The sequence below is a fragment of the Cnephaeus nilssonii genome, assembly GCF_951640355.1.
Source record: "Cnephaeus nilssonii genome assembly, chromosome: 7".
NCBI lineage: Eukaryota > Metazoa > Chordata > Mammalia > Chiroptera > Vespertilionidae > Cnephaeus > Cnephaeus nilssonii.
In genome coordinates, this window is record NC_137078.1 from 67,880,361 (window position 1) to 67,892,783 (window position 12,423).

The following is a 12,423-nucleotide window of genomic DNA, read 5'->3' on the forward strand; positions in this document are numbered from 1 at the left end:
ATGTTGTATTGTGCTAAGGCTGTGGGATTAGGAGGAATTTATTTTTCTTCTCTAAAGATCTCTTTAAAGTTACTTTAATGATGTATGTGTGTGTGTGTTTTGAACAATTCTCTCCATGCATATCCTCTGTTCTGCCAGCTTTCGGGCTGTGAGGCCAGGAGTCCTCTGACTTGGCTTCGCTCCTGGTGCTGGCCACTCTGGTCTGGCTCCCCAGGCCTGGGTGGCTCCAAAAATGGCCATGAGGCAGGTAATAATGACCAGTTTGGCTTCTCCTGTTCCCTTTGTCTCCAGAGGGGCTAAATTTACTTCTTGAAGGACTTTAATTGGAGACAAAGCCTAAAATTGTCATGCAATGGTCAGCAGTCTCAGTCTACTGCCAGTTCACATAATTATTATTTTAACAACACTAAGAGGAGATTAAAATAACAAGTTAGGGGATATTTTTGATCGGGAACAAATCTAGCTGCAAATTTTTGGAGGTTTCCATGATGTCTGAGAATATCAAATGTCTCTTCAGGATGTACCTTAGTGGGTGGAAAAGTCCCGGTGGTCATGCTCTTCCTGATACCCCAGGCTTTCCACATCCCAGCAAGGGGCAGTGGGGACTCTGTCTGTGGGCCAATATCACAAATGAGGTCATATTTCTATGGAGCAGTGAAAAAGACAAAGGATTTGGAAGCAGACGGATCTAGATTTAAACCCTGACTCTGTCACTTAGTAAGTGTGCATGTAGGCAGTTCACCTAACCATGCAGCACCTTCCTTTATCATCTGCAAGGCAGGAAAGATTATACAAATTACGGGATAGCAGGGAGGATTATGTCAGAAATATATGTAAAGCACTTGGCATGTCTTTGGCACCAAGCGTCAGTATTAGATACTTCTTAAATGCTTACCTTTTAGTCGACGCCATGGAAAATCTATGACCGGCTGACAAGTGTGCCAAGATAATTCAATGTGAGAAAGAACAATCTTTTCAACAAACAGTGCTGGGAAAACTGGACAGCTATATTCAGAAGAGGTAGTTTGTTCTCCTACCTCATGTCATATAAAAAAATTAACTCATAGGAGTACCTCCTTGTGACCTTGGGTTAGGCAATGTTTTCTCAGCTATGATACCAAAAGTACAAGCAACATAAGAAAAAAACCTGACAAATTGAACTTCATCAATATTAGAAACTTTTTTGCTTCAAAGGGCATAAAGTAAGTGACAAGACAACCCACGGTACAGGAAAAATATTTTCAGATCCTATATCTGATAAAAGACCTTGTACCCAGATTATATATTTGAGCACTTTTACATTTCAACAATAAAAAGCTAAAAATAACCTAATTAAAAATGGGTAATGAGAAATAATATGACTAAATATTTATCCAAAGAAGATATACAAATGGCCAACCAGCACATGAAAATATGTTCAACATCATTAGCCGTTAAGGAAATGCAAATCAAAACCACAATGAGATACCACTTTATGTACACTAGGATGGCTATGATCAAAAGACAGACAATTAAAAGTGTCAGAGAGGATGTGGAGAAACTGAAGGCATTCCAACATTGCTTATGAAAATGTAAAATGGTACAGCTACTTTGGAAAACAGTTTGGCAATTTCTCAAAATGTTTATCTTAATGTTTACCATATGAACGAACAATTCCATTCTTAGGTTTATGCCCAAGAGAATTAAAAACATATGTTCACACAAAAGCTTGTACACAAATGTCCATAGCAGCATTATTTATACTAACCCCAAAATGAAAACAACCAAAATGACTAATAGATAAATGAATAAACAAATTATGATATAGCTAGGCAATGGAATATTATTCAGGAATAAAAAGGACTAAAGTACTGATACATGCTATAATACGGATAAATCTTAAAAACATTCTGCTAAATTAAAAAAAGACAGTCATGAAAGACCACATATTGTACAAGTCCAGCTATATGAAATATCCAGAATAGGCAAATCCATAGAGATAGAAAGTAGATAGTGGTTGTCAGAACATGGGGGAGGCAGAAATGGGGAGTGAGAGGGGTGGGAATGGGTGTATAATTTATTTTTAGGGTGATGATAATTTCTGAAATTAGTGGTGATGGTTGCACAACACTGCAACTATATTGAAAACTACTAAATGTACTTTAAGGGATGAATTTCATAACATGAATTATATTTCAATAAAGCAGTTCCTTTAAAAAGCTATGAACAGCACTTTTCACTTGATGGTAGGAACATAAAAATCTTTCCAGAAGTGCGATAAAGTATATTTATCATTGCCAAATATTCTAGCGCCTTCATTGCAGTACCCTTCCCTGTGATAAGATTCTGCATCTCGACCTTTGTGAATGTACGAGTAGACTTATGACTTGCTTTGACCCAGGAAATTTGGGCAGAAATTATGCCTTCTAAAACTTCTTAAGAGCAGGTACATGGCTCACTAGGGCTCCATTTCCCTCTGTCATGATGACCCACATGGCAGAGGCCATCAGTACCCTCCCACAATCCCACATACCCTCCTGCACTTATTATTTCTGTACATCCTATCTAATAAAGAGGGAATATGCTAATTGACTGCCACACCCTTACAAAGATGGTGGCACCCACAGCCAATAAGGAGGGAATATGCTAATTGATTGCCACACCCTCAAAGATGGCGGTGCCCACAGCCACAAGATGGCGGCGCCCAGTCCCCTCAGCCCCGCCGGGGTGGCAAGTGTGCGGCATGCCTGGGCTCACCCCCAGGCGGGTCTGGCCATGCTGCAGGCCTACCTTCGGAGTTCCCCAGTCCCTTCAGCCGCCCAGCCATCCATGGCCGGCCCAAGGCGCAAGCAAGCCTTGGATGGCGGCTACCCAGCTGCCCAGGGCCAGCCTGAGGCACAGGCAAGCCTCAGATGTCGGCTGCCCAGCCAACGCCGGAGGCACAGGCAAGCCTTGGATGGCGGCTGCCCAGCCACCCAGGGCCACCCGAGGCTCAGGTAACCAGGGCTGGCTGAGGGTTGCGCTAACCGGCAGTGGCAGCACAACAGAGGTGTGATGGGGGCATTGCCTCCCCCTGATCGCTGGGTCGCCTCCCACCCCTGAGGGCTCCCAGACTGTGAAAGGGGGCAGGCCGGGCTGAGGGACCCCCAGTGAATTTTCATGCACCGGGCCTCTAGTGTGCAATAACATCCAATTGCTGACACCTGCAAATATCTCTGGAGGGCTTTCTCTGGCTACTGGAACCTGCTACATCCATACATGAAACAGTTTGGGTGTGTCTGGGATTTAGCACACCCACCACCAACCCCACTCCTTTGCTCCTCAGAGGGATAATTCTGACATGTATTTTCCATACTGATTCCTATGGTTCTCCAGTTTGCTGAAGTCTTTTTTTTTAAATATATTTTATTGATTTTTTACAGAGAGGAAGGGAGAGGGTTAGAGAGTTAGAAACATCGGTGAGAGAGAAACATCGATCAGCTGCCTCCTGCACACCCCCTACTGGGGATGTGCCTGCAACCAAGGTACATGCCCTTGACCGGAATCGAACCTGGGACCCTTCAGTCCTCAGGCCGACGCTCTATCCACTGAGCCAAACCGGCCAGGGCTGGTTTGCTGAAGTCTTGATACTGTGGTAGCTTGCTTGCTAACAAATCTTTCTTGGCTTTCTTCTTTTTCCTGTATTACTTGCCCACCCCTACCAAGGTCTCTGGGATCACCCCCCAAATAAACTACTTGCACTAAATCTTCTCAAGGTCTGCTTGTTAGGGACCCAAAAACTAAGACACCCAGCAATCTTTCAAACAGAAGGTGCTTGGTCAGCCAGGTGCCATGATGAAGATGATGTAGAGTAGGCTGATGCCAAGCCAGGTGGAACATGTAACTAAAGTGAAAAATAAACCTTTGTTTCCTAAGCCCCTACAATTTTGATGTCATTGTTACTTCAGTGTAACTTAGCCTAGTGAACTATGTATATTTTGTTAGTAATTCTCATTCTAGAATTTTTTCCCAAACAAATAATTAGAGATGCACACAAAAACCTTTTTATTAAAATGTTCTTTGTGGTATTATTTATAATTAAATAATTGGGGATGATTTACTATACAACAGGGGGATTAAAATATAACAGAATGCTTTTTGGCTACATAAAATTCCCTTTTAGAACATACAATGGAATACAGACAGTCTCTTCAACAAATGATGTTGGGAAAACTGGACAGACACATGGAAAAGATGAAACTAGAGCATCAACTTACATCATACACAAGAATAAACTCAAAATGGATAAAAGACTTAAATGTAAGTGATGAAACAATGAGAATCCTAAAAGAAAACATAGGCAGCAAAATATCAGACATCATAGGTGGCAGAATTTTTGCCGATACATCTCCTAGGGCAGTGGTCGGCAAACGGCAGCTCGCGAGCTGCCTTTTGCCGCTCTGTTGACTAATGACTTTGCCGACCACTGGACTAGACTAAATGTTACCGTGTAGTTGGAAGCTGTGAGGATTAGGCAATTGTGGCATATTGTGTGCAAAGAGGTAAAGGGTAGTATATGACAGTGGTCAGCAATCTCATTAGTCAACAGAGTGGCAAACCGCAGCTCGTGAGCCGCATGTGGCTCATGAGCCGCAGTTTGCTGACCACTGTCCTAGGGCAAGAGAAACAAACAAAAAAAACAACCATAAACAATGGGACTACATAAAATTAAAAAGCTTCTGCACAGCAAAAGACATCACCATAAAAATGAAAGGGGAACCCAATGCATGGGAGAACATATTTGCCAATGATACATCTGATAAGGAGTTAATCTCCAAAATCTATAAAGTACTCATACAACTCAACAGAAGGAAGACAAACAATCCAATTAAAAATGGACAGAGGATCTGAATAGACACATCTCCAAAAAGAACATACAAATGGCCAAGAAACATGAAAAAAATGCTCAAAGTCACTAATCATCAGAGAAATGCAAAATTAAAACCACAATGAGATATCACCTCACACCTGTCAGAATGGCTATCATCAATAAACAACAAACAACAAGTGCTGGTGAGGATGTGGAGAAAAAGGAACATTAAATCACTGCTGGTGTCACAAAGAATATATGTACCTCTATGTTCATAGCATGGAGGCATAGAACAGACTGACATACCTCCATGTGGGGGTGGGGTAGGAGGAGAGATAAACCAAAGAATTTATGTTTATATACATAGCCCAGGGACATGGCAATGGGGTGGGTAAAGACCTGGGGATAGGGTGGGTAGGGGCTGGTTGTAGAGGGGCAAAGGGGGAGGGGAAATGGAAGACATCTGTAATACTGTCAACAATAAAAAAATTTGCTCTTAAAGAATATTGATGACATTGAAAAATGTTCACACTATATTCCAAAAAACCGAGTTTATATAGTATCATTCTAATTTTATTTTGAAAATTACATATATATGTATATAAATGTGCAGAAAATAACAGTTTCTCTTCTCAGTCTGGTGGTTAGGCTTTTACTTGGACAGAAAATAATACTTCCTCATACTGCCCCTCTTCCTTGATTAGGTTATAAAGAGAATAACATTTCCAAAAAGTAAGAAAGAAACTTATAGCTGGACTTCTGGGTCAAATGGCTATATAAGTTCTTGCTTCAATAAGTTGATTCATTTCCATCAATTAGTAATATTGAATAATATATAAAAAGAAATGAAATATATAGTTGGGCTCCATTGTGAGAGAGATATCTGCATGAAGCTACTAGTAATTGCACAGAAGTGTGAAAGGATGAATGATCCTGAGGCCACTAGCTTGCTAAGATCTGGATGTAGTATCAGGCAGTAGCAGCTGAAAGCTAGCTTTCTCCCATATCCAATGGAATAATAGAGACTAAATAAAAGTGCTCAGGTGACTCATTATGGCACAAAACTTGACAGTTCTTAGAAGTAAATACAGGAGAATACATGTTTCCAGGGAGGGAAGTATTTCTTAAATAAGCCACAAAAGCAGGCTCATAAAGCAAGAGATTGATACATTTTGCTATATTAAATTAAAAACCTTCCATATATCAAACTGTATCATAAATCAAGTGAAAACTACAAGGCACAGTCTGGGAGAGGATATTGGCAATGCATATAAATGACAAAATAGTATTGTTGTGAGAATAATAAGGAACTAAAAATAAATAAAAACTAAAGAAACAATAAAAATTATGAAAAGTCATTTCACAGAAGAATAAACCAACATGGTCAATAAATGTATGAAAAGATACTCAACCCCACCAGTGATCAGGAAAACACATATTATAAAAACAATGGGGTATCATTTCACATTTTTTATGATGACTAGTAAAAATGTATAAGTCCCACAATCCCATGTTTGGGAGTCAGGGAAACGGAAACTCTAATACTTTGCTGTTGGAAGTGTAACTTTGTTGAACTATTTTAGAAAACAGTTGGCCTTTATGTAGTAAACTAGAGGCCCGGTGCACGAATTAGTGCATAGGTGGGGTCTCTCAGCCTGGCTGGCGATTTGGGCCAATGACGGGGGAGGTTAGAGAGGGGGGTGGCCAGCCAGGGGCTGCGGGAGGTTGGCTGTGGGAGTGCACTGACCACCAGGGGGAAGCTCCTGTGTTGAACATCTGCCCCCTGGTGGTCAGTGCGCATCATAGCAACTGGTCGACTGTTAGTTCGGTCATTTGGTCACTTAGGCTTTTATATATATACTAGAGGCCCAGCGCGTGAAATCGCATGATACCGAGACCCCAGACCCACCGCACCACCGTGGGGGTGGGACCCCAGACTCCATCGTGCTGCCTTGGGACCCTGACCTGCCATACCGCGAGACCCATCGATGCACCTCTTGGTGAGTCGGTCGTTGGTTGTTAAGGCGTTATGGCATTACGGCCACAGGCCTTTTATAATATAGATAGGTTTGAAAATGCATAAACTCAGTAATTCCTCTCCTAGCTATATGACCTAGAGAAATTCTCATACTTATGCACAAATGGAGATGCACAAAAATGCTTAATAGCATTGCTTGCACTTGCAACATAACTGGAAATATTCAAATTATGATCAATAAAATGATAAGTAAATTGTGATCTAATCCTTTATAGAATACCATATAGCAGTTAAAATGAATCAAGCAAAACTATATGTATCTATATGAATGAGTCTCTATAATATAATAAAGAGTAGAGGAAAATTCACAGAATAACTTTAAAATGTGACACCATTTGTAGGAATCTGTAAAAGAACATCAATTATATAATTGGATACATAAGTGTGAAGAAACACTGAACTCATTACAGTGGTTACCTATAGGGTGAGGGAGAGAGATGGGGTCAGGTATTCATAGAGAAAAGTCTCAACCAGATCTACACATTTTAAAAAATAGGAGACCCATTGGCATAAAAGGCACAATGTTGATATGATAAAGCCAAGGTGTTGGGGGAGAGGGGCAGTAAATGGCTGTTCATTATCTCTCTACTCTTTTCTGTATGTATGAGATTATTCACAATAGAGAAAATAAGAGTATAAAGAAGATAACATAGATTTATAAGGCTTCCAAATTCCCCACCAGCAATTTCAAGGACTCGGACTATGAGGAATGGCAGCATCAGACTGCAGTTCTGTGTTGAGGAGGGACTAGGAGGAGTGCAGACAAGCCAGGACCTCCCACTGCAGCCCCAGAGGTAGGAGGCCCAGTGCTGGCTGCTGCGGCTTCTGGCGGGGGGAACAGGGGATGACTTTAACAGAGACAGCTAATAACAACAGAGGAAGGTGCTTCTCGCATGGACTAGAGTTGTCCAGATAATACAAGACGCTTCCTAACCTTTCCGAGTCATGGTGCACACAGATCCTATTTGTCTGGCATGCTGGAGTAAGCCTACCTGCCACTCTGGGGCTCCCGCTGCCTCAGGTCCTACTGGTGCCTAAGAGAGCTGAGTGGAGCAATGTGTCCAGGTGTATATCCCACATCACACACGTCTAGCCTACTTGCAGTAGACCAGTGTGCCATGACACACGTCTTTTCTCATCTAAAAGTGGAGAAAATTATAGACTGTTCTAAATCAGTAGCACTTAGCGTTTTGTAAGTCCATAGCTGCCCGAGAGCAGTGCACTGGGAGTCATGCTATTGCTTGAATCTGTGCACTAGCAGCTGGGAAGAGCTGGAGCTAGCGCAAAAGAAATGCAGTTAACAGGGCCTGAAACTTTTCTTGTAAAGCAACTGCAGAGAGGGCCACAACCCTCTACAGTTCATATGTTGGCACCATAACAGGGTGTGGCTTAATAAGACTAGAAGGTGAAAGCAGGTGACCTGGGTCGGCACATGTGGAGTAGGACGAGACAGAGAGAACCAAACAGGATGGAACAAAGGTAGTCCCTCACCAGCAGCTCAGTGGGAGAAACTGGTAGGTCACACTATTGACTGAGCCACTCTAGTTACATTAGCTTATGATTTCCAATTTCTATCTATGTAATCATACTAGTACAGATGTTAAACATAGCTCATTCTATGGATAGATTAAACATTATTCAAACGCATTTATCTTTGTTCTAAAGTCCCAAGTTCAAAAAGCTCTCTCTGGTGGAAATACAGCAAGGTCCCTGAACTGGGTGGACCCAGCTTACATTTGCTGTCACCGTCTTAGATGTCAGTTACAGAGACCAAAGGAAGAAGAGCCTTCGTGCTGGGACAGAGCCTGCAGACGGCACTTTCTCAGTCTCCTTGGAAGAGAGCCAACTGGCCCTAGGATACAGCATAACAGGCTTGATGGAAGGCAGGGATGCCATGGAACAGACCTACTGGTTACTAAAATACTGACATATCTCCATATTTATTGGTAATAAGCCACCCAGAGCCCGCTGACCCTGCCATACAACCAACCACTCTGCAACACCAGCCCCTCTCTCAGGACCCCATTTCCCCAAAGACCAGTAAACCAAGTGTAAAGCCTAACACAGCAGGGGGTCACCAGGCTGTTAAATAATTTGACTATCACCAATGAATGAAGATGAATCACCACAGCTGCTCTTGAATGCTCCTTCACCCTGCTGGCACTATCACCTCCTTGGATCCCAAGAGAGAACAGCATCTCTTGTTGGCCAGTTGCCTCTCAAACTAAACTAAAATCCCTTTCTGGCAAAACAAAATAGCTCCATCTCTCTCTAGGCTACATGCCAGGCTTAGGGGAAAGAAAGAGCCTTTCAATGCCATGGCCACAGCTTTATTGGAGAACTCGACCTTTCCTTATGAAGGTGTGAGAAGAGAGTCATCCTGACCCTCAGCACAGACCAAAGCTGGTCACTTCCCCAGAGTAATCCTTCTTCATGAGCCATCCTCCTTCCATCCCATGCCACCTACTAGGCACATCCCCAGTCCCCATGACTTCAAAACTTATTTCTCAGGAGGCCAGGACACTTCCTTGACACTTGAGTTCATCGAGTGATTTGAGAACCTGACCCTGGAATATGCAGCCACATCCGAGCATTAGCCCGGCCATCAGCAGAGTCAAGAGGAGGCAGCAAGAGCTGGGAGGGAGAAGAGGCGCAGCCTGTGGGACAGAGGGTGGAGGAGAAGGGGTGTTCACGGCACGAAAGAATTTTGCTGTCCACTCGGGGAAACAGAGGAGGCAGGCAGGAGCTGCATTTGGATAGACAATCGGACATCACTCTGGGAGATACGGGAAAAGCCAAAGCACAATGGCCACATCTACTCACCGGGGCTGGTTATTGTTAGGAGATCAAGCTGCCGCTGTTGCTGCAAAAGAAAACACACTGTGAGAGCACTGATTTGAGCCAGAGGCCGACTTGTGCTTAGCAGGTCAACAGGGTACATTGAGATAAATTGGTGCTCACTCATGATTCTGCAGAGACAAAGGGAACGGGAGGCTTTCTGCTTGTCCTTGGATGGTCAGAGCTAAGTGGGTCTTTGAGGTCTTGCGGTCAAACCTGTATTGTGCTTAGGGAAAAGCCACGGGCTCATTTGCCTGTGCTCACACCTGCTACGCTGGGTAAGTGGCTGACATCCTGGAGATTTTCTTTGTCTTGGGTCCTTACATCACTGTCAGTCTCCTGATATGCCTTTCTAACCAAGATATTCCTGGGCTGCTTTACTTCTGGAATTTGCTCAGCAATGCTATGACCATTCCAATGATTGATGATCAAACTATTCCTTCTCTAAATGAATCCTCATGTCTTGGTACCACACAACATTCAAAGAAAGTAATATTTGTTGGGCACACTAAGCCAGTTGGATGGGACTACATATGTTTGGAGGCAACTAGCTGGGGGTACCCCAAGGGTTGAGGTGATTAACATTTCGGTAGGGTTGCCCCTATCACAGCAAACTTGTGGGGAAACTGTTCTGGATTGGATGTCATAGGAACCTGAGGATGGAAAAGTGGGTATTGTGGTCGGGCGTGGGGCAATGGTGAGTAACTCTCTTAAAGACTTAAGTCCCAGTTGACCTCGTTCTTTTTTCTACATTTGAATTTACATAAATAGTACTAAAAATCTGCATTTTTTTTTTTCTTAAAAGGGGCCCAAGAAAGCTTCACTTCGAGAACCATTGCCAGAGGCTACCCACTGCAAAAGCTTCTTCTGATTACCTGGTATTTCACCTAATGGATTCTTGGCCTTATTTCACCTTACCTGCATTTCCCTCTTTATCTCATCTCTCTCCAAGAATGGCATCCTGGAATTCTGCATAAGCTGCAGTTTATGAGTCCCAACTATAAGCCAGGCACAGAACCAGACACTTTGCTATGTCATTTCCTTTTATACTCTTAGCAATCCTACAGAATTGGTAATGTACAGAGGAGGGACATGAGGTTCAGAGAGGAGAAATGATCTGTCCAAGACCACATCTTCATTAAATGGCAGGGCCAGAATTAGAATTCAGTCAGTCTAATCCTGGCTTGAAAGACCAAAATATGACAATGCACATAAATGACTATGATGATGCCAGGCATTTCATAGGTGCTCAAAAAAAAGACATATTTAATATTGATGCTGTTATTACTATATGGTTTATATAAGGGACCCTTGGTTTATATAAGCTACCTCTTCCATTTTCATAGAATTATGGAGGCTTAGAACTCAAAGGTCATTGAATCTGACCTGTTATCAGGACAGCAATCCCCTCCATAATGGCCCCAGTAGTTGTACAAACTGCTTCTGTTTCATCCCTTTTCTTGATGGGGAACTCACTACTTATCAGTCAGGTAGCTCTACTCTAAGCTGAGTTGAAACCTGCTTTCTTATAACATCATTACTTTCCAGCTGCCTCATCCCATGACAACAGTTTGGACAGATGAAGAAGACCTGTGTTTCTTCTCTGCAGGCTAATTATTCCCAATTCCTTTGTCCTTTCTTCACAAGACCTGGCCTCCAATCTCCTCGCTCTGTGGTCACCCTCCTCCTCCATTTAACCTTGACCTGTCCTACTCAGAACTTCTTCAAGACCACTCCACCCCTGCTTCTGTAACTTCTCCTCAGCCTAAACGCAGGTCTGTGTCCTTGCGTGGCCTTCTCAATTGCACATCCCTGTTTCCTGCCAGCTTATAACTCCTTCCAGTTGACATTTCCAAGCAAACAAAGCAATTCCAAGGTGCCATTGGCCCACATTGTGAGCATATATCTTCATGCTGAAATAAACACACCCATGGGCTAGAAGGAACGCCAGAGCCAGATTGCTTCCTCCCCAAACAGAATTAGGCCAGCAGTACAAGCTGCCTTTGCCGAGGCCAGCTGTGTGGCCGGGCACTTTCCTCATGCACGTGGAAAGCACACAACGTGTCCTTCTATTTTTCCACAGCTTGACTTTATGACTGTTGTTGGCAATGAAGATCTATTTATCTGAAAAGTGTCTATTTCCTAATTAAGAGCTATATCTGAAGGGTGACTCTGTGTCCAGGGTCCAGCAGGGGAAAATGGAAGAACACCTGACAGGAGGCAGACATACTTGGACATACCTCTGTGTGGCTTTGGATAGCTTACTCTATGCCTCTGGCCTCAAACTCTGAGATGAGCGAGGGAGACTGGGATACCTTCCCTGACTCCAGTCAAAGGCAACCAGACACTGTGCTTGTGGGCTCCCTCTTCTGGTGCAGAGATTCCCTGAGAATCCCTGTAGCCAGGACATGAGGGGCTCAGAGAACAGTCCGACTTTAAAAGGGGCCACATTTTAAGCTTTCTTTTACGTTGCAATTTTCATACGTGTCTTCCTCACTAGTCGAGGGGCATCTTAAGGCTCTGGAACATCTATTTTACAGTCCATAGGAGAGCCCTCAGTAAACATTTACTTAAACTCAACTAAGCCATTCCTGAAATCCACTTTATCCTCTCAAACCCCCAAGCCTTTGCTCAGGCTGGCTCCCAGCCCAGCTTAATCTCTCACAATCTATGTGGAGGTCCCTCTTACTTCTCAAGACCTCCAGGAGGCCGTCTCTGC

The 12,423-nt window shown here is 43.2% G+C and overlaps 1 protein-coding gene across 1 annotated transcript in view; it reads right to left on the reverse strand.

Moving 5' to 3' along the window:
* AGBL4 (AGBL carboxypeptidase 4) overlaps nucleotides 1-12,423 on the reverse strand; it is a gene marked incomplete at both ends in the record, with an annotated part of 953,795 nt that overhangs the window by 257,812 nt on the left and 683,560 nt on the right. The window contains one exon of the mRNA XM_079777856.1: nucleotides 9,690-9,729. Within this exon, the coding sequence (XP_079633982.1) occupies nucleotides 9,690-9,729 (40 nt within the window). The remainder of the gene's footprint in view (nucleotides 1-9,689; nucleotides 9,730-12,423) is intronic.